The sequence below is a fragment of the Stenella coeruleoalba genome (assembly GCF_951394435.1).
Source record: "Stenella coeruleoalba genome assembly, chromosome: 4".
NCBI lineage: Eukaryota > Metazoa > Chordata > Mammalia > Artiodactyla > Delphinidae > Stenella > Stenella coeruleoalba.
This window is the reverse complement of record NC_137149.1, coordinates 65,481,353-65,504,860: the sequence shown is the minus strand read 5'-3', so window position 1 is coordinate 65,504,860 and position 23,508 is coordinate 65,481,353. Positions and strand designations below refer to the sequence as shown.

General features: G+C 38.9%; 1 protein-coding gene across 6 annotated transcripts in view; it reads right to left on the bottom strand.

The window, feature by feature from the left end:
- Positions 1-300: 300 nt before the first annotated feature.
- The window catches only part of LIMCH1 (LIM and calponin homology domains 1), a 342,867-nt gene continuing 319,659 nt past the window's right edge, over positions 301-23,508 (bottom strand). For 3 of the 6 annotated variants that reach the window (XM_079919399.1, XM_079919394.1, XM_079919395.1), the window contains 10 exons: positions 23,388-23,468; positions 20,381-20,473; positions 19,404-19,508; positions 17,574-17,701; positions 15,357-15,478; positions 14,980-15,103; positions 12,667-12,744; positions 11,157-11,265; positions 8,731-8,833; positions 301-3,200 (listed from right to left, as the gene is read on the bottom strand). In XM_079919399.1, coding sequence (XP_079775525.1) covers positions 3,175-3,200; positions 8,731-8,833; positions 11,157-11,265; positions 12,667-12,744; positions 14,980-15,103; positions 15,357-15,478; positions 17,574-17,701; positions 19,404-19,508; positions 20,381-20,473; positions 23,388-23,468 — 969 coding nt within the window. In that variant the 3' untranslated portion in view covers positions 301-3,174. The remainder of the gene's footprint in view (positions 3,201-8,730; positions 8,834-11,156; positions 11,266-12,666; positions 12,745-14,979; positions 15,104-15,356; positions 15,479-17,573; positions 17,702-19,403; positions 19,509-20,380; positions 20,474-23,387; positions 23,469-23,508) is intronic. The other 3 variants (XM_079919397.1, XM_079919396.1, XM_079919398.1) reach the window with 1 other exon arrangement.

The window sequence follows — 23,508 nt, the reverse complement described above, 5'->3', positions numbered from 1 at the left end:
TTGCATGGTCTCTCCTGGTCATTGTGATTCTCATCTCAAGGAGTTTGAATCCTTCAGTGGCAGGCAATTCCTTGGTGACTCCTACAGTCAGCTGGTAAGTTTGATTTGCCTTAAATAGCTGACCTCAAGATGCATCAATATACATATGCAAATACGCATAATTGCCATCAACTGACCCTGTAACTCTGGACCAAAAGCTGCAAAAGAGAGACAGCCTGATTCTCTCTTCCCCAAGTAAGAAAACTGGCCCCCCCACCCCTCAAAAAAAATCAATGAAATACGAAGTTGATTTGAGTATTTTATTTATAAATGTACATTTACTATAAAAGCTGTTGCATTTTAGACAACTTTTTTATGTTTATTTTTTACTATTTCTCAGAGGCATTTTAGAATAAATATTTTAAATGAAGGTTAGTGTAACTGATATAGAACATTGGCCCACCCAGAACAGTAACATCTTTTGGACGGACTCACATATGAGGTGGATCATTTCAGCCTGTTAAGTCTTACACTGTGTATAGATAACTATAATATGTATTGCATTAGTAACACTACACGGAAAGAATGAACACATGTCATGGAAGTTTGCAAGTGAAAAACAAAGAGTTACCCATTTTTTTCCTTAAGAAAGAGAAGGGACAAGCTTTTGAAGTATAAGAAAAAAAAAAAAAAGATATACTTCCTCAGGAACAATAAATCACTCACTTGCCTCATCTGTTTTTTAAACAAACACATTTACATTGTAGCTCAACAGAGCAGAGCACTTTTTTTTTTTTCCTGGGATCTCAAAGATTATTTGAAAAGAAATAGATCATACTCATTATGCTGCACTGGAAAAAACAAGATCTAGTCTGCCTGAGCTGCCATGTAACAGACTCCAAATGAAATATAAATCAAATATAAATAGAAACAGTTGGCAATTAGAATTTAGAAAATGTTGGAGATTATTCTGTGCTGGTGACTATTGTTCATTATGGAAAAGCACATTTCGCAGTTGGAGATGGGGCTTTAGTTTTCTTGATTCTAGCTTCAATACAATGTACAATGAGTCTCACTAAGAAATATGTATAAATGAGTTTGTGAAACCAGAAGAGAATGTGCAATATTCATAGAATCCTTACAGAACAGATGGAGTTCCACATGTAAAAAGTATTCTAGAAAAATCGGTTATGAAGAATCATATTGTACATGTTTGTGCATTACTGGTGGTAAAGTACTCTGCTAGGATCATGCAAAGTGTAAACATCCACATTATCAAAATATTTAATAAAACATGCAGGTGGTTAATCAAAATATTGGACTTAATCTGTACATGTTCAAAACGTACTTTTTTTTAGTTTTTCTATTTTTCTTTTTCTTTTTTTAAATTTTTTTCCTCCCGTAAAACAGCGAACACCTCCACGAGAAGTCTTGAGAACTTGGAGGGGACTTCATCTCTCTTCAATGTACTGCATCCTTAATTCATCACTGACTATGTGTAACAGCTTTGCATTTTCTAAGGCACAATTTTAAATGAGATGATGTGTAAATTTCAATCTAACAACAGCTCATCCAAATGACAAAATGGTCAAGATACCTCCAGTGGCTGAGGAAATTTCTGTACTTACATGGAACCCGCATGCAGAGAACCGTCTAGCATGTAAATAAATAATTGCTAGTCATATTCAATAAGACACAGAAAAAAAAATTATTGCTTACATAACAGAAAAACATCTACTTGATTTCTTTTTATGACTACATTAACCTATTAGGAGTATATCCGGAGTCTACATTCACAAAATGTCATCTGTCATCATCACTTATTTGCCATCATTTTAAGGCAGAATAAATAGTCCCCCTTTCCCCAGTCTTAAAGAAAACAGCCTGGAGATCTAAAATGTGATGCTTTTTAGTAACTTGATTCCTTTCTTGGCCAGATGAAATTCATCACACAGGGCAAAAAATAAACCAGCTCTCCGCAAGAGTTTCTCGCTAAACTTCTCCATGAGCAAGGTCCAGTATTCTTGGTAGTAAAGAGAGTTGGTGATGTAGGGCGTGAGGAGAGCAGGTAGGTATCCAGGAGGGTAGACAGGGCACGATGTGAACAGTAGGTTCTTGTCGATCACGTGCTAGTGGCTTCTCACATCATATGTCATTCAGATTCTATTAAGATGGACTTAATGCTTTACTTTAGCCACCTGGGCTTCAGACCCCCAAGGAGAACTTGCAGGCAAGGGTGAGCGGTGGTCACACCTAATGATGGGCTGATCTCAATGAGAGCTTCCATATGTCCCACACTGAGCCTCTTATTGAATCTAGAGCCTGAAGAGAAGCAAGCAACAAAGCCCTCCTGGCTATCATTGACCCACCACTCTTTGGAAGATTAAACTTCCTCACAGATTTTGGTAATAACTTTGGAAATGATGACTGAATTATGTCCCTCTGGTTTCTTCCTACCCTTGGGCAATGTCCCAGAGTGTAAGCCTAGCCCGTATAGCAAGGGTTCTCTCTATGTGATGGGTCAGCCTACAGCAATGGCATAACTTCCAAAGGACACAGAATCTAACACTAACGGTGCAATAATTTATTGGTATGACTTCCACCTCAAAAAGTAAGTAACACAAATGTTTCAGGATTACAGTATATATTATCAGACTAGCATCTTTGCATTAAAAACAAGTTATAGCTCAGAGCTAGATGGTCTGATTTTTAGTTTCTGAAATGCATTAACTGTATGCTCCTGTCTCAGAAGACCACATGTCTCAAATTGGCATGTCCTGCATTTTCTGCAGCTCAATTCTGTAAACACAAAGTTTTTAATTCCTAGAAATGCTAAAAAAACCCCAGGTTTATTGCATCATTTATCTCATTAACTCCCAAAGAAGAGAATAACACATTTTAAACTGTAAGCCTGTTTGACCATGCTAAGACCTTTTTTTGGAACTATTCAATATCGTTACAATTCAATATTCTTTTGTATATACTGTGCAAATGCCAAAAAAAAAAAAAAAAAAAAAGGAAAGCAGGAAAAACACAAACACTGTGCTACAAAAGAACAGATACCATCTTTTAGAATAGCCTTTCAGAAATTAGATGAATGCTGAAGAGCCCCTGCACTTAGGGTTTTGTTAAGCGATTGCCAGGGGACACCCTCAGTAAGGAAATGGTGAGTGATCCGGAAGCTCGAAAACCACGTCACAATGTTGTGGGTTGGCCAGCACCTGGGACAAAGAACACAGAGCAACATTTGGTTAAAGTAGTCAACCATTCTGGCTTCAGATGTTCAAACATTTCCAAAATTAGCAATGCCCTTTGCCGAAGTCTCTTCCCTCCAGGGAGGGGAAACTTGTCCCACTATGCTACTCAAAGTGTGGTCCAGGGACCAGCCATACTGGCATCACCTGGAGCTTGTTAGAAATGCAGACTTTCGAGCCCCGTCCCAGAACTGAACAAGGTGATTCATGTGCCCTGTCAAGTTTGGTTGAATTCAGTCCTCTGGATTTCACCCTAAACCAAATGATCTCCACCAAGTTTTCTACCTTGTCTTCTGGGGCAAATAAGCAAGAAAATAATCTCTCTTCTTTCAGTTTCTCTAGGTTGTGGTTTCTCTAAGAATAAATACATTGCAAGAGGAGGAATTTGACATACGATCTAGATATAAGGATTGTTAGATCTAGCAAATAAAATACAGAAGACCCAACAAAATTTGAATTTTAGATAAACAACAGATACATTTTTTAGTATACATCCCATGGGATATTTGGGATATACTTGTGCTACATCCTGAGCAGGTGATGTTTGGGACACACATACTAAAAAAAATTCACTGTTATCTGAAATTCAAAAACATTTAACGGGGCATCTTGTATTTTATCTGGCAAACCTATCTAGGAAGGATGGTTTGGGTCCCATATTTCCTGCTGAAACCTTCACAAAGTTTCTCCTTCATTTTAGGCACTAGAGTTGTGATGAGGCAATCGCAACACTGGAAAAGACCCCAGGGATTTTGCATTAAATGCATCTCACAAGAGTGAATGATGGAACAGACACAAAGACGTGGTCATCTAACACCCAAGCACAAATGGTACCAGTTAAACATGTGATGGCTTGATCCATGACAGGTAATTTGTTTTGCACTTCTATTCCCATTTACATACGAACTTAAAAACGGTTTACATTGCTTTTAGGAATTGCATTTTAATATGCCGCTATGCTCTTTTTCCCCTCCAAGAGAAAAATTTCATTTAAACGTGGCTACTTACTTAAAGAAAATAGGCTTATATATTCAGGTTTTATTATTCTACACAATGAAATTATTTTGTTTCACTTAGAATGCTTATGATGTAAACCACCCTTCACATCTATCCATCTCCCCTCTTCTCAACTTAGATCAAAAGAAAAAAAAAAAGAAAAAAACAATTTTAGCCATTTTTCCCATTCTGACTCTTTTATGCATTTGGGGTATATTCAATCGATTCAAGTGTACTTCTCTAGCCAATTATTAGCCTTTCCATCTATTCACTCTGAAGATATAGTTTTTCCTTATGACACCAAGAAAAATGAGCAGTATTCTCAGATGTACTGGTCATTCTCCCTGTCGTGTGTTGACTTAATTAAAGTTTAGCCTAAAATGATATTAACATTTATCTGGAAAAATAAACATGAGAGTTAGGAAAACTCGGAAAAAATAATTGGAGAGAAGGTAGCCATTCTCTGCTTCAATATTGAAACATAATATGAAGCTATAATAATTAAAACTGATACTAGAGAATAAATAGGTTAATAAAACATAATAAAATATCCAGAAGACCCAAATATATATGGGAACTTAGTTTAAGAGAAAGCTGGTATTTCAAATTAACAAGAAAAAATGGGATTATTCATTAAGTTATAGACATACAATTGGCTAATTGGAAAAAAAATAAAGCTAGTATTTATCTTATTTCTTGTCCCCAAATACATTTCTGATTATCACATGTTTACATGCCAAAAAAACCCAGAAAATAATTCTAGGAGAAATCTCAGCTAAATTTATTTATACCCTTGGAATAGTGAGAGTTTTTCTAAGGAGGACACAAAACCCAGAATCCAAAAAGGAAAAAAAGAGATATGTTTAACTATTTAAAATGAAAACCTTTTCTATGAAAAAAAAATCACAAAGTAGAAAGACCAATGATAACTGCCCAAAGCAGCAAATATAAAATAAAGGGAAATTTTCCTTAATTTACAAAGAACTCGTAAAAATCAACTGCCAATAGAACAATGGGCAAAAGATAAAGAAATATAAATGTCAATAGAAAAAGAAATATAAATGGTGAACAAACATATGAAAAGATGTTTAAACTCATTTATAGTTAAAGACTACGGATCAAAGCAAAGAGGTTTTTTTTTTCTTTTTTTTTTTCCTCCCCACTTAGCAGAGTGGAAATTTTAAAAGTTTGATGATATCCAGAGCTGACATAGGCATGGAGAGAGAAAGAGGCTCTCTTATATACTTTGCAGGGAGCATACACTTTTCTGGAAGATAATTAGGCAAGTTGCCTGAAAATTTAAAAAGCACATGCCTTTTTATTCAGCAGTACCACTGCTCAGAAGCTACCCTGTGAAAATGCTTTCAAATGTTCATCAAGACATACATACAAGGATGTTCGCTGGAGCATTTAAAAAATAATATTAAAAAACTAGAACTAACTGGAGCACTCATTCATAGAGCATTAGTTTTAAATTATGGTTAAGTCCACACAATGGGATTGTATGCAGCTATTAAAGAGCCATTAAAAAGAACGAGGAGAAAGAAAATGCTATATGGAAAAATTCCCAAGATATATCATTAGGTGAAAAACACCAGCAACAAAAACTAAGTACCACTGTGGCTACGTCATTACCTTTGTGAAATAAGAACCAATACAGGTAGATGTGTCACACACATATGCACCTGTGTGTGTGTGTGTGTGCGCACGTATGTGCGTGTGTACAAACATACATTCTGCCCCTCTCCCCAAGAACTTATTAGAAAGTGATTACGTGGTTAAGGTTGAAGAGGTTCACTTTTAATTTGGTATCTTTCTAAACAATCTAATTTTTCTAACCTTTTACTACTTATAACTTCTATTTATTTATTCTTTTGAATATTGATATTGGTTATCTAGACAGAGAGATAATGAGCCTTTTTGCTTTCTTCTTAGTACCTTAGTATTCTAAAAAACATCCTAGTAAAATATCGCATCAAAAACATTAAAGAAAAAATCGTATCTTTAATCTACCTCCAATCACCTTATTTTTCATCTTACAGGACAATTACAGGAACTCTATGGTTCTTGTCTTTAGATTTGGAATCAAAAGCAGTTAGTGGCCTTTATATTTGTATACACAACAGAAAAATTGCTGGCCTAGATCTGAAAAGCTAATTTCCAAAGAAATGACAACGAAACACCCAGCTTCTCGATTAAAATGAAAATCTGGATGAAAGCAGGTCACTGTTATCCAGAGGTGAGTTCAGGTTTGTTCTCTGCTGGCATTCTTCAAGCACTTCAAATTATGAAAGAAATTCAGATTTACAGCACTTTTCAAATCTGGTTCAAGAGGCCCTCAACCTAACAGCGCCCTCTTCTGGTTCCATGACTCACATTCAGCAGGTCATTGAGGTTGCAGGGAAAACTCCAATTTATGTTAGATGATAGGAAAAAAATCACTTTGAATCCTGAGACAAAAGGGTTTAGTTTTCCTTTTTAATGACTAATAAGAACGTTCTGTATAAAAAAATAAATAAAATAAAATTCAAAATTAAATAAAGAGAAGAGCATTGGCACAAGAAGAGAAAATCAAAGAATATTCTTCTTCAAAAGTAAAAAAAAAAAAGAAAAAGAGGAAGCTCCCAATTTCTCCTAACATTATCATTTTTTTAATTTGCCAAAAATGTTGGGTACACGTATATCTATAACTGATTCACTTTGCTGTACACATGAAACTAACACAACATTGTAAATCAACTATACTCCAATAAATTAAAAATAAATAAATAAATAAATAAAATAGATAGCTAGTGCAAAGCAGCCACATAGCACAGGGAGATCAGCTCGGTGCTCTGTGACCACCTAGAGGGGTGGGATAGGGAGGGCGGGAGGGATAAAGAAGAAAAAAAACCCAAACAAAAAACCAAAACAAACAAATACAAATATAGTTTAAGTAAAATATAATTATTATATATTATACATGTATATATATATTTGTATATACCTGTATATATATTTATGGTATATATATGGTATACTATTATCCCATATTTTATATGTATAATACATAGTATAAAAATTAATATCAATATTTTGTATATACATATAAAATACATATAAAATAGTCCAGGTTGATGGCAGCAGCTCTAAGTTGGAACCGTTTTGACCTCAAGTCAAATGTTTATCATAGATCAAAACCACCTGGGTTTAATTTTTACTTCCCATCATTTTGTTAAAATAGGCATATATTTCTCTGAATTTACAAAATCTATAGCAATAAAACAACTTAATTTCAATTTTCACTCTTAAAATCATCAGTCTTGCAGATTTAGAAACCTACATGAAAAGACTGTAAAAATGCCACTTCAGGGCTTCCCTGGTGGCGCAGTGGTTGAGAGTCCGCCTGCCGATGCAGGGGACGCGGGTTCGAGCCCCGGTCCGGGAAGATCCCACATGCCGCAGAGCGGCTGGGCCCGTGAGCCATGGCCGCTGAGCCTGCGCGTCCGGAGCCTGTGCTCCGCAACGGGAGAGGCCACAACAGTGAGAGGCCCGCGTACCACAAAAACAAACAAACAAACAAAACAAACAAACAAAAAGCAACAAAAATGCCACTTCACTCACTTTGAGAAATAATAAAAAATTCTTGAATTTCAAACACCAGATCTTCGCTCATATTTTTTTTTAAAAAAGAGTTTTTGACTGACGAAGTTGCATAGAAGAATCACCTGCTGTCTAGGTCATGCACCAGAAGGACTATACTTAGGATGGAGAGTGAGGAAGGATTCAGAGGCTAGCCACTGGCTAGTTTCAGATTTTATAAACAGCAGCTGGGCAACAGCACCCCCTGGTGGTCCCCCCAAAATAACATTAACTTTCTGCGGCAGGAGACCCAGACATGAGATGCGAGGGCAGGCTCCTCAAGGGGGCTTCTCTGATTAGTATGTACTAAGGTATTTTGGAGGGAGCAGGGATTCACAGAGAAGTAGAACCCACCATTTGTCTCTCAAAGAATTTTCAATTTAGTTGGGAACAAGCCCACATTATGCCATGAAACTCCTGAATGGAGGCATGTAGATATTGAGGAGTTGGTGCTTGAGTTGATGAGCAGTGGAGAGCTATTCTTCAAATGTGAAACACCCTCCAAATGCTACAGGTCTTCTAAAGAGATGCCTCAACAAATAAATAGTTTCAGACTTTATAGCATCCCTGCATCTCACTGAAATCTCTATGGTGAGCTCAGGCAATGTCTCAAACTTGGTTTACATTTTTACCTGCTGGTGTATTAATGCACTTCTGGATGAAAAGCATTAGTCCATGTTATAGCAGTAACTTCCAGTAAGAAACAAGTGGTAAATACGGGATTATTTCATTATCATTTCTTTTACCTGGATGCTAATGTATCTTTCCTTCAGTGTAGGAGTATCAACTGATGGAGAGTAGCTGAATTCCTAAGCTAAGTCTATGAAAGGCATATATGGTAGCACTCATTCATCTCAAGGTATTTCCCCTCAGGACTTACTTCTGGATCGCATGTAGCAGTCATTACAGTTTAGAAGACCATTTCGAATCCTAACATCCGTCCCACTCACTGCGTCTCCAAGCTGTCCTTTACAAATTCCACACTATTGGGTAGAAAGAACAGAAGGTTATAAGGTGCGTAAGGAATTGTTTCCTTATAATGTTTAGTTATTGTTCACATGAAGAGTACAGTAATCACTTCTCCAACCTCCACATTTGTTGCCTATCTACTATGTATTCGATGCTGCACCACGACTTGACTTCCAGCAACAATATACTTTTAGCATTTTATCCTAACTCCTGGCATTTTTCAGAGAAGGACACCAGTTCAGAGAAGTTAGCTGACTCGTCCAAGGTTGTGAAGTTGGTAAGTGGTATCAGGTTGATCCCAAAGCCTATGCACACCGATTCTCAATCAAGATGGAAGAACCGTTTTAAACAGGTTAAATCCTAGTGGTTTTAAATAAACACATGGCCAAGGAATGATCAATATATATTGAAACTTGTCTCTGAATAATCTTCAAATGCTTTTTAGCATTGTTGGTAAGTTCTACCCGACCAGAATGACTGGGAAATAGCTATTCCACTTTATGTTTCCACGTTAAAGGCAGTGATACCAAGTCAGCCTGAGAGCAGAAAGAGACTGTGGGGTACACTGTACTGGCTGAATCAGAGAACATGCCAGCCTACTGCAGGGGGATCTTGACCCAGCCCAGGAAACAAGGGCCAGCCCCAGACTGATGCTCTAAGGCCATCTCAGGTAGAGGGAGGTTTCATCCAAATTATGTTACAAGCTGCATCTACACAGAAGGGTAGGGGATAAATTTAAGCGGTGATGTACCTTAAAGCATCAGGTCAGCTCCAGGAAGTGAGTGACTAGAGAGAATAAAGGCCTTGACAGCTAAGAAGACAAGTCCCCTATCTGCTGAGAATCTGCAAAGACTCGTTGCCACCTTGATTATTCTGAGTTCTAGTAAAGTTTCTGAGAATAAACTGTGGTGTTGGAACATATTATCTTGGTATTAGTATGAATTTTTTAAAAGTATGAAGCCTCCAGGGACTTCCCTGGCAGTCCAGCGGTTAAGACTCCATGCTTCCAATGCAGGGGGCAGGGGTTCGATCCCTGGTCGGGGAACTAAGATCCCACATGACACACAGCGTGGCCAAAAAAAAAAAAAATAGCATATAGCCTCCAAACATTCCCAGACAATTTAGGATATACATTACCTATGTCAATTTTACAATAAGAATATTGATAAATGGAGTCTAATTAAGTATCCATATTGCATTTTGTCCATCAGTTTTGTTTTCCAGTGATTACTGACATTATTAAATTAATAACTTTGGGACAACCTCATTCACTTTCTCTTAGCTTATAGGTAAAGTAGAAGTTATTTTAAACCCATGCAAGTTTACTTTATAGCTGAGGGGGCTACTAATGAGAAACGGGACAAATCCAAGAAGGACACAGAAAGCATGTTAGGGTTATAAAGAGAAAGAAATGATTCTTTTTCGGAGATAGAGGTTTGGCTTCAACATTATATATTATCTGAAACATGTCCATGGGTGAAAAAAGGAAACGCTGATATAGTCTGACCTGTAAATATTATAATAAATCAGGCGTAAGTGGTTCGTTCACCTGCTTGTTGGCAGGAGATTTGGGACTAGAATTTAGTCCTCCTCATTTTCAGTTATTTATTAATTCATTCATCTAAAAATATTTATTGATACCATCTTCACTGGGTGCAGAGGATATAGTGGTGAACCAGACAGACGTGGTGCCTGCCCTTACGGAGCCTGTAGAGAGCAGATGATAATTAAACAATTCAATAGTGAGTGATAAGGACCACGAAAGGTTCTATAAGGACCTGTAACCAAGGCAACTTGACTTAGTGTGGTAAGCAGGTCAGCTTCCCAGAGGAAGTGATATTCAGTCTGTGACTGCAGACATACGCGTTTGGAGACCTACAAGTTAGCAACTAGCTGTAACCACTTAATTGACAATCTTCCATTAAGTCAAAGACCCAAAATCTTTGAATTGAGTCTCAAGAGTTTGAGAAGCATCAAAGATGTGACATTCCAAATAAATCCATCTGGCCTTAAAAGATTCAGAAGCATCATTGTCCTCCAGGGTGGCTTTCTCAGCTTCCTGCTAAAGTATATGCTCTTTAGCAACGAAAAATGGTTTTATAAAGACACGTCGCACAAATCTGTTTTGCCTCCTCTAACCCGACATCCCAGAGGGATGTGTGATAGGAGAGTTTCATCCTGAAGGATGGACTCCACGCACACTTCTGTACAACCTAGAGTCAGGGGGCCCTCACAAGCAAAGGCTGTCAGGATTTCCAGGAGGTAGTCACTCAGCACAGAACGAGGCCAAAAGACATTATGAGACTGTACTTAGGCAGAAGAGAGATGAATACATACCCTAAAGCACTGGATGTGAAAATAGAGATTGAGGGTCTCGATGATCATTGCGGCTCCTTTACCCAATGGAAGCCCACACGAAGAGCACAGCTTCTTCCCACTTATAGACCTAAGTTGCAAAATATATGTCATAATAAAATGTTCCGTTTAGAATCATTGGTCAAACACACTAATATGGAGCCTCATGCAAAAAAAAAAAAAAAATAAAACATGAGTTTTTAAAATGTTTATACCGTAAGTGAAACAATTACTGAACTGATAATGAGTAGGAATTAGGTATAAGATGCAGACAATTGATAGATTAAATACAATAGGCCTCCACTGTGGCATGGAATTCTGTGTGTGTGTGTGTGTGTGTGTGTGCGCGCGTGTAGGTGTGTATGTTAGTTGTTATAAAAAGTTTGCGTTGTAGTCTATTCAACCACAGTGATCAGATGCCTTGAGATGATTTAATGTATTTATCATATGTTTTCTTACGTCCTAAAAGACAGTCAAGTTTAGCTTTATTAAGGTTTTAATGTTGTGTTAAATTTTTCTATAATTGGTTCATTGGCCCACTAGGGCATTTCTTTTTACTTATTAAAATTTTTGTTGTTGTTGTTTAAAAATAAAGAGGAAATTGTGATACAGCCTAACAGGTATCAGGCAGATGTGGGATCAAATCCCTGCTCTGATACCAAGTTCTGTGATCCTGTATGAAGAACTCACATTGGGTTTCCAATCCACCTGGCTCAGACAGGATGGCTGTGCTCTAAGGCAGCTTTCCCTCAGCTAAGATCGGATTGCAATGATGCCGATTGTCGGGAAAGCTCTTGGAATTACACAAGAAATTTTAAAATATGCAATATCATTTGGAAGCAAAGAGAGGGACAGAAGAAACAGAAAGACAAGAGAAAAAAGGAAGAGTTGCCCTTAGCAAACTCTATTTATTAGGATTTCCCTCTTATCCAGTAGTTAAATGAAATTTCTAAATCAAAGAAAACCTTGGAGTACTCAGTCATTTGTCTCTCCAGGGAATGGGAGCTCAGGCAGCTTTTAAGAATATCATGGGGCCTAATTAATGTCCAGAAGCAATCATTAGAGAGCTCGAGTAGAGTAAAAGGGAGGATGAAGTTTCATTTCTCAGCGCCCGCCTGGTTCACTGTAAGAGCCATCAGCGGATCCTGCCTAGAAAGTCCGAGCCGTCTTGGAGGGAAAGGCGCCGACTTAGGAGCCCGGCAATTGTCTGGTGGATTTTCTTATTAGATTGCAGGTTCTGCACAATGTAATTAAAGCCCTATGGCCACAGCCGCGCCAACGTCACACACTTGGCTCTTTCGACTGTGGGCTGATAAAATCTTTAGGCAGATGGGGATGTGTTCTTTCCTCCCGCCTATGTGTGTGCGTAGGAAGAGACATGGATGGACAAATCCCTCGCAATCCTCGGGCAAGCACTAATTTGGTTGTGATGTGCTCAGCAGGCTCTAGCCAAAACAAAGCAGCCTCAGAAAGGCTTGCTGACCTCTTGTACCTGTTTGGTGACTGGCCAGGAGGGGTAGAGGAGCAGGGGGACAAGTGCCCAGCCTGGAAGTTCTCGCGAGGGCTTTTCCTGTAACATGGGAAAGGAGCCAAACATCACATCAAGTAAGGAGAAGTCCAATCCCACAAGGAAAGGCTTTTTAGACAAGGAAAAAAAACACCCCACTTCCTTGGCAACCAAATAAAAGACCACAGTGTGTCCTAGGGGTCACTTTTTTTTTTTTTTACAAAGGACAAAAAAATTTCCATCTAGCAGACTGTACAGACATTGGATGTCTGATATCAAAACCAGGCTGGCATTGTTGAACGGAAAGACAGAATAGTTTTCTATTCTTTATTTTGGTCAGGCTCTTTGCTAGTTAAAGTTGCACTCCAAGTTAGATATAAAAATTACGGACAGGGTGGGAGGGGAGAGATGAACAGGGGTGTAGGGAAAAGTTCTTAAAGAGAGCCCAGAAATAAAGGGCAGCGCTTAAACGAGGTATTTTTCAGTGAGGTGCCTTCCACCCCTATTCATAAATTCGTTACATGATTAGGGATGATGTTCAAAACATCTAACGACTGCTATGTGATTGGGCATCTACAAAGCAGAATGGTTCCCAGCCAGAAGCCCCCAGAATGGTTTTACGGGTGCTGTTGGTTACACATGAGCCCTGCCTGTGATTAAGCTGTCAGTTCCGGGCTCTTGATTTTAAAAGTTAATTTCAGGGGCTTCTCTGGTGGTGCAGTGGTTGAGAGTCCGCCTGCCGATGCAGGGGACACGGGTTCGTGCCCCAGTCCGGGAGGATCCCACATGCTGCGGAGCAGCTGGGCCCGTGAGCCATGGCCACTGAGCCTGTGTGTCCGGAGCCTGTGCTCCCCAACGGGAGAGGCCACAACAGTGAGAGGCCCGCGTAACGCAAAAAAAAAAAAAAAAGGTAATTTCACTGGTAAAGAAAGGGACAGAAAAGAACAAGGAAAAGAGAAATGCCAGCATAGACATGAACAGAGCGTGAGGCCATCTGTCTTGTAACTGCTTTCAGAATAACTCCCTGAGCCCCTGCCCCCGCAAACCTCCCTCCTCAGACAGAGCTTGTCTTCTCCAAAATATCAGCTTTTCATGGAATATCCTAAAGTATAAGGACCATCACCTTGAAAAATGGTTGAAAATCACCACAATGATCAATAAAAATAACGACTCCTTCTATGTGATTTTAACCTTCTATTAATTCTCCATGTCATCTAGACATAGAGAAATGAAATTGGATAGACATAAGAGAAAAGGGGGAAATGGTTCAAAAGTGTACTGAGAAAAAATGTAACAAGAAAAATAAGATAAAAGGATGAACTTATAAAACAAGTTATCATCATCATCACCATCACTGTCATTATCAACACCATTGTCTACAATGTATAGTACTTATTACTTGCCAGGCACAAAACCCTATGAAGTAGGCACTACTATTGTTCCCATTTTATACACGAAGAAACTGGAACAGAGAAAGATTAAGTATCTTGGTCAAAGTTCCATGCAGGCAAGTGTCAGAGGCAATATTTTGAATCCAGGTAGTCTGGCTCCAGGTAGAATGATTGGTTAAAGTATAATGAATATTATCTTTTTAAAACTGATTACAAGGAACCTCTGGCTCAAATATGATCTTATCATGGAACTGTGGGTTTACTCTGAATCCCTCTACCACTCATCCAGACAAGTACTTTGGATAAGTTATTTAATATCTCTGAGCCTCAATTTCCTCATCTGTAAAATGGGAACAATAACCCAATAATGTTATTGGGAGAGTTCAGTGAGTTAATATATGAAAAGAGGAGAAAGATATATGTAAACCCTTCAACACAGTGCCTATTTTATTGACATGTTTCAAAAATGATGCGATTATTACTATAAAAAACACAATTGTTACAAAATTAGAACAGAGCCTGGGGTAGTTAGTTAAGGGGAGAGAATGATGACGAGAGGAAACATTTTTTCCTTGAAGGAACATTTGTCCATAGGCTCTGAGACAATTTAACTCACTTAAATAAACTGCTAATACAACAGACCTGCACATTCTTTCCAATACTTAGATTTGTGGGTTAAAAACATACTTTGTCTCTTTTAAGTTGCCAAATTCAGACTAAATATTTACTTGCCAGCAAGATTGTTGCAAACTGCCATAAATATTTGTTACCTTGTCAATGACAGTCAATGGAGAGAAAGCACAAAAATGCTGCTAACATCTAGCCATCTCACACTTTTTCACTTTTCCCCATTCTTAGTCAACTAAGATAAAAAAAAATTCCACACCCATCTTATTGGGTTACTCACTTCCGCCTTTCACTCGGAGACTCAATCTGATGATTAATGCTTTTGTCCAATGGGAGGGTTTTTGGCTTCACATCTTCTAAAATGTGCATTGGTGGGTTTGATACCTGCTGATTCCGGGATGGATCTGAGGCCAAGTAAAGAACATACACTTAGTGCTCAGTAAAGCTGCCGCCTTAGTGCTTAGTAATCACATTTCTCTAAAGTGCTAATGCCTGCTGAGGTCTCACAGTGATTTCATGGGGCCTCCGGACTGTGCTGTTTAGCATAAGCTGGAAGAGAAGCTTGCAGCCAGCAGAGGTCATATCTGTCTGGACGATGGGGTGGGGAAGGGGTCTTACACTAATTGAAACACGGGGGTTGGTTTTCTCCATTCTTACCCTGAGCTAGCTGTGGGTTCATCCCACAGGGTGAGGCCCCAGCTTCTGAATCCAGCTGGAGGTCCTGATATATTCCTTTCAAGGCAGGGTTCTCAGAATGAGTCAAGACTCCTTGAGTTAGGCTGTTAAAATAACAAATATATTTCAGAACAGGAATAAAAGCAACTGAACGAAAATTATTGATCTTAGCCCTCAGGACCGATTACGATACGAAAAAAGAAATGGGGCTAAATAAATATTTATTCTTTTTATGTTAAACTAGATTTAAAATGGATTTAGAATACTGTTCAATGCTACGCATGTTCATTACCCAGCAGTTTAACAAACCATCATTTCTGATGTCCTCTCTACCTCCTTGTCCACAAAATTCTTCATTCTAAGCATTTCAAGGGGTGCCAGAACTAAATGCAATCTCCCAGATTTTCACAAGAGAGGACTTATTGTGGAAAATATTTGGGCCACAGGGGGCTTCGGCAGCCTATGGTAATTCACTGGTCCTTTAGTAGCTTCTATGTGCAAAGAAAGGAGAGACGGAGGAGATTTTTTAAAGGTTTCTGGTGACAACAGGGACTGTCTGGAGAACGAGCAGTAATTCATGGAAAATGCTTATTAGCATCCTTCAAATATTCCTGACTAGTGGCTTTCATTTCAAAAACTGGAAAGTCTCTTTAAATAGTGTTAACTGGAAACAGATGTGCTGTTCCAAGGGCTCTGCAGGCTCTGGACATGGGTCCCAAGCTCTAATATCTTACAATTCACCGAGTCTCCTAGCTGATGAGCATAGGAGAATTCTCAGTGCAAATCCCACCAGAAGAGCTCAGCTCCCAGCCAACCTTTCAAATCGGCCAGTCTTTGAAAATGATACTTAGATAGCCTTTTGTGTCTTTGGGTCCCTCTGAGGAGGCTGTGTGTGTACCCAAGTGTGTATGTACACACACACATGCATGCACACTTTCCAACATCTATCTGATATATCGGAGCCCCAAAGGCCAACATTTGTATCATAAAGAACTTGCTGGTGGCAGAGCACTGCTAGCCTCTTGGGTTTCTGCAGGTCCCTTTTAGGTCTCAGGCATGGGGTCGCATCAATAAACTCACTACAGTCCGTACCTACAACCAGATTCTGCTCCAGTCTGAGCTAGCTCTGAATGCTCCAGGAGTTTCTGGGTATCCTGTTCTGATCTCCCATGGAACATACTGGAACCCGTGGGGTAGGGGGATTACCCATGACCAACGGGTTTGTTGGCTATCCTTTATATTATCACCCAGAGTAAACATGGCTTCTCACAGGTCAGAGGATACTAATGGCAAAGTTCAGGTCCACAGTGAGTAGGACACCACGGCCTCATTTTTTTTTTTTCTTCTTTTAAATAAACTTTATTTCTGCGGACCAGTCTTAGAGTTATTTAAAAAAAATTGCAAAGATAGTACAGAGACTTCCCATCTACCTGTACACAGTTTCCCCTGTTGTTTTCTGTGAGTGTGGTACTTTGGTTACAGTTAATGAATCAGTATTGATACAATATTTTTTTCTTTCTTTTTTTTTAGTTTTAATATATTTTTAAATTTAAGTATAGTTGATTCACAATGCTGTGTTAATTTCTGTTTTACAGCAAAGTGGTTCAGTTTTATATATATATACATATGTATATGTATATATATATATATATACACACACACACACACATATACATTCTTTTTTAAAATATTCTTTTCCATTATGGTTTATCATAGGTTCTCTGTGCTATACAGTGGGACCTTGTTGTGTATCCATTCTCTATATAATAGCTTACATCTGCTAACCCCAGCTTCCCACTCCATCCCTCCTCCAACCGCCTTCCCCTTGGCAACCACCAGTCTGTTCTCTATAACCACACCACAGCCCCATTTTAAACTCTATCCCTCCAGATACATTAACCATTTCAGGTGAGTGGTATTTAGGTTTGGGACTCTGAATTGACAACATGCTCCTTTGGTGATCTATACTGTCTCCCCTCATTTAAAAAAAGGTTTCACCTATTTATATTCAATAGTATAAGGACACTGACTTGAGAGCCATTAGAATGTCTTCAAGCAATAATATATGCATAATGTGTTACTGGAATGATAATTTCAAAGCTGAATATGATTTGCATTAGTGATGGGTGCCCTTCCTGGGAGTGAAGGGGCACAGCCCAGCTTTGCGCATATGGATGGACAGCCTGGAACGGCTCATACCTGCCCTTTTCCTCCAGTGGATCACCTTCCTTAGTCTTAAGCAATGAGCCACTGTTATCCCCCTGGAATGGTTTCTTCTGTCTTGTCTTTTGTTCTTCCTCTCGACAGTTTTCCAAGTCCATCTTATTCTAATGGGGAGAACAAGGATAATCTTGAATATAATTTTTAAACACACTGGACAATACTCATGTTTGGCCATGGAATATCTGAAGCACTTTCTCAATCACACTGACTACAATTTAAAGAACAGTCGTTCAAATTAACTGAATAGGGCTTCCCTGGTGGCGCAGTGGTTGAGAGTCCGCCTGCCAATGCAGGGGACACGGGTTCGTGCCCCGGTTCGGGAAGATCCCACGTGCCATGGAGCGGCTGGGCCCGTGAGCCATGGCCGCTGAGTCTGTGCGTCCAGAGCCTGTGCTCCACAATGGGAGAGGCCACAACAGTGAGAGGCCCGCGTACCGCAAAAAAAAAAAAAAATTAACTGAATAGTAACTGATTTCCAATGATTTGAAATGAACATGTAACCTGGATCTCTCTCAAAAGTTATCATAAAAGGGAACTGGCTAGAAAACCCATCTTTCAGAATAAAACAAAGTCATAGGATTGCTTATTTCAGGACAAGTGGCATTTGAGTGCCCGTGGGTTATTTCAAAAATGCAGATTATGTACTGTAACATCTAAAAATTGTATAAAAAATTTTTCATCTTTAATTTAAATTTTAAAAATTTAAGTAAAAAACAAGCAGAAACTAACACACCACTGTAAAGCAATTATACGCCAATAAAGATGTTAAAAAAATAAAATAGAAATAAAAAACAATACACTTCAAATTTTGATATTTGAAAATGGCTGGTAAATATTGAAAAATTGTTGGACAGTGTAGAATTCCTTTGATGATGATACATAAATAACTTATTTTAGAGTCTAGAAAATCTTTCATAATTATCATTGCAATATATGAAAGAGACATGAAAGACTTGGCTTTTGTGATAATCTTTGTATATAACAGCAAAGATAAGCAATATTCTGAGCTTCCTGAGTGACCATGCAATATCAAATTTGGTGAATTACTTTTGTACAATCTTCATTTGTATTAAGTTAAAATTGGATAATTTAAAAATTTTAGTGTATTGCAGCATATATTAATTGACTACAGAAATGACTAATATGACATATACCCAAGTGATATTATGTTTATTGCAAAATGAATTTATTCTGTTATTATACCATCAAAAACTAAAATGCAGATTATAGACTATCCAGGTGTTGGTATGACCAATGTCCACTACCTCCATGACCTTATTTGGGGGATATGGAGGTTGACCAGTCTTTCTGGACTCTCTCCAGACCTTGAAGACACACATATATATATTCATGGGGAATTTTAAGAGTGATTCAGAAGAAACTTTCATGGAGGCCGGTGAGAGTGTATTGTTGGCATCCTACTGCTAACATCCAGTGCAAAGAGATGTATGGTCTGGCAGAGAGAAACATACGTCTGCTAAATGAATGAATGATGGGCAGTTAGAAAGACATTCCAGCATGTGGCATCACTAACCAGGGTCTTGCCAACCAGTGCAGAGACTTTGGTTCCCAGCCTGTGGGGGCAGGGCTGGCCTCAGTAATATGCTTACTGCTCTCAGGGATTGACTCTAGGGTTTCACCACGGCAATGACAGTATGATGGGGTACAGTGGCCACGTAGTAGCTGACATGATTCTAGAGAAACAGCTAGTCCTGGATTTAAACTGGTGGAAAACTTGGCCTTGTGGTTTAGTACTTCTATTTTAGTTTTCTTATTTCATGAATTCCTTTTAATCTATGGTCTTACCATTGTCCCACTGCCTTCAGTCACAGAGGAGGATGTAGACAGCTGGTCTGCAGAACTTGAAGAAATAGTAAATGGAACTACAGTGTCCTCAATTATTTTGCGCTCCTAGGGGAAGGACAGGAATTAATGAAAGGGGGAGAAAGGATAAATCATATGTCAAGAGAAAAGTGTCATTAAAGAAATTTAGGGACAAACATCAGAATTATGTGTAAACAAGCAGGGCATAAAAAAGGTCTTACTTTTAAAAAGCATGTAAATCAGATAACATGCTCTATGGGCAATGATTTAGAAATGAGCATTTAATTTAGAAAAACAGAGTCTTTGCGAGTTAATTAGTGTGATTCAAGAGGCCTAATTAGAAATGCTATTAGGGAAAGTATTATGCACAAAAATTATTGTTGAAGAACAAATTCACAACAATATTAATCATAAACAGATTTTGGATAATATATATAAAGTGTAGTTTCAAATTCTCAAACGTGGTCTGGTTTGTTCATCTAAAAATGAAACAAACAAAACCAAATTCTCCTCCCTTCTAAATCTCTTTAGTACCATACAGTGAATGCAGCAGTAAGGATTCACTTAGCCTTGATATCAAAATTATCCTCATAAAAATTAATATTAATTCACTACTACCAAACATGCTTGCCTCAAACAAACACACAGATAAACAAATTGATACTTTCATGTCATCTAAGACAAATCAAGAATCTGACCTTTGTGACTAAAGAAGAGATACAATTCTATTCTCCCCCTTGACCATGACTCAACACACCCTTACCACAAGCTAAACTGGGAAGAGTAGTAGCTTTTACAGCCTATAGGATAGGACTCTTTTGAAAGGTTGATAGGGCTCTGTTGTGAGTAAAGAGAATCAGACATGCCCCATGGGTACACACAGCACAGACAGAGAAAGTGCTGATAGACTTTGAGGAATCAGGGCTTCAGGGTCAAATTCCTTCCGGGGAATTTCCTACCTCCTCATAGTATCTGCGCTCTTCCTCTTCCACCTCCTTTTGGGCCTTTTCCCACTCTTCCTTCAGCTTGTCCTGTTCCTTCCGGTATCTCTCCTGTTATGGAATTTCCATAGATTGTTCTGAACGGAGCAGTGCATACATCATTGGCACTTCCCCCCCCCCCCCCACGCCGCTAAACCATCATGTACAATGTGTTGCAAGACTCTCTTCTTGCTGTAAGGTTCTGAAGCTAACCCATTCGTGCACCAAAAGGGGAATACCATTCTGTGGTACTCAGACATGTTACGGACATAAAAATCCAACAGAGAACAATCTTTTCTGCTGTGGGTGTTTCATAGAATTGTTCTTCAGATATATGAGTAGGCATTTGCTTATGGAAAGAGAAAAGATGGGAAGATTCTAAACTCTTTCTTAACTTGGGTTTTGTCCTCAGAGGTAGGTTAAACCAATAGTTTGCTTTTACTGGGCCCTTCAGAGATGAGTTTTGCCATTCCACTAATAGAAATACGTTGCTGCTGGGAGAGTTTAATAAAAGATTAAAAAAAAAAAAAACCTCGCAGGTTTACAAGATAGATGATGGAGAAAGGTCCAAAGTGGGCAGGACGATCATTAGCTGAGTGGCTGAATTACTCTTTGCTTGTGGCCATTCTACTAAAATGGAATCCTCCTAACTTCAAGTCCTCCTGAATTAAGAGTAGCTTTTAAACAGCCCATTAGAAGGCTTTGATATCAGAATTGCTATTATTGTTTTCAGAAAAAAATAGGACACTAGTCACCACTTCCAGAGAAAAAAATAAAAATACTCTGAATAGGAAAAGGATGTAAGGATAAGGAGAGCTTTAAAAATGTGACTGGAGTCCCTGACAGCTGACTAGAAGAAATGAATACATGGAAATTAAAACGAATGCTTAAGATGAGAACTGACACCCCTGGATGCCTTGAGAATGGCATCCCTGACGTGACAGAGACAAAGGAATTGCCGGAGTATACTACGCACAGTCTAATATCTTAGGCTGATTACTGCCAGTCCTCTCTCTGAGGCTAACATGAGTCTGTGCTTCCATCTTCTTGGGGAAGACACTGAGAATTCCTCCAGGTATTACTTGTTATGTTATTATCTTAGGAGCAAAAGGGCTTTATGGGATTGTCTGGAGCCTAATGTTCCTATTAATGCTCTGGCCAAACCACTGGTGGTCAATCCATGGTAGGCTTTTAAACTTCGGCTAAAAATTTTGTTATAAAACCTAATATTGTAAAGTTTTAGACAGGGACTCCAAGGGTCTTCAGAATAGAGGAAACAGACCTTAAAACTTTACAGAAGATGAAAAACAAACAAAACTTCTTACATTTATTGGTTCTAGGAGTTTATATCACATGTCTCCCTCACCAAGAGGATGAACTGATGACACAGGGGCCAAAGATGTGGTATATCTGTCCACACACACACACACACACGACACCCTTCCTTCCCCATAAACACCTTGCCCCTAAGCCCACAACCCACACCTAAAACCACGGCCACCTTTCAAAGAATAACAGACACAGCAAGACCATGGGAAACACAGGCCATCTTCTTTACTCTGTGGAATTTCTGACTCCTGGTGAAATGGGCATCTGACTTCCAACAGAATAGCAGATGACCAGGGCTGGTCTGGGGTCTCCCAATGGACCTAAATGTGCCAACAGCTCTGGGACTTTGCTGAACCTAGTTCTTACTAAGAACTAGATTTTGGTATTGAAGGTTTATTCCTATGTAATTCTGAAAAGTGTCAAACTTAATGGGCAGACCTAGAGCCACACTACAATTAATTAACTATCTAGCTGACCTTTGCTCCCCACCCCTGGGAATTAAGCCAAAGGATTAGAACAAAAAGATAAGAAAAAAAAGTAAAATAAACTTGCATTAAGCATTGCTTTCTACACATCAGCAGAAAGTCACAAAAATAAATGAGATTTAACATTCTTTTTCTTTATGACTTTTGGTAAAATCAATACCATTGGGAGTATAGGGGAAAGACGATGAGTTTTAGAGTCACCCAAGCTTGGATTTGAAACGAAGCTCAACGTTTGTTAGAGGTATGACCTCGGGCAATTATATAACTTTTTTTTTTTTTTTTTTTTTGCGGTACGCGGGCCTCTCACTGTTGTGGCCTCTCCTGTTGCGGAGCACAGGCTCCGGACGCGCAGGCTCAGCGGCCATGGCTCACGGGCCCAGCCGCTCCGTGGCATGTGGGATCTTCCCGGACCGGGGCACGAACCTGCGTCCCCTGCATCGGCAGGCGGACTCTCAACCACTGCGCCACCAGGGAAGCCCTATATAACTTATTTTGAGCCTTAATTTCTTCAATTGCAAACTGAGATCAATAAGACATACTTTGATGAGTTTTATGAGAATGAAGTTAAATAAAATATGTCAAGCACCCACAAATATGCCCGTTCTGGCACACCCCAAATGCTCAGCATAGGTTAGTTTCTAAGGTTACTAGATTACTTTTTGAAGCTCTGTTGCTCCACAAAACTGGGATGAAACAAGTAGGAGCATGATAAGTTAACTCCCAGAATTTTTCTAGAATTGAAAATTAGAAGCTTTTGCTCAAAGATGGAGCAAACATTTCTACTTAAGGAAGAAGACCCAGGTCAACTTTTATCTCACATGTATGCTATCAATAACCTTCTGATAATTCCTTCCCGCTCCTAGTTGGACTGGAATTTGATTGGCAGCGAACAAGGTGATGAGTGGGTAGGTTGGCCCTTAATCAATACTTGGATTTTTTTCTAAGTGAAATGCTTTCTCCTTATGTTCATCAGTGTAACCTCTGGTGGGAGGTATTAGACTCAGAGCATTCTGTCTCATGGACACCAAATGAACAGACTTAGACTCAACGACTTCTGAGAAGAAGCTGATTCCATGTATATCCTGGGCTGAACATCTATTTAATACAGCAGAAATTAAGAGAGCATCACCAAAAAGAAGAAAAAAAATAAAAAGCAGCAAACCCAGTCCTACCTGGAGCAAACGTTCCTGCTCCTGTTGCCATTTTTCCTGTCGCCTGCGTTCCTCTTCCGGGTCCCAAGCCCACAACTTCAACTGTTTAGAATATAAAACCATGATCAGAACTGAGCCATGT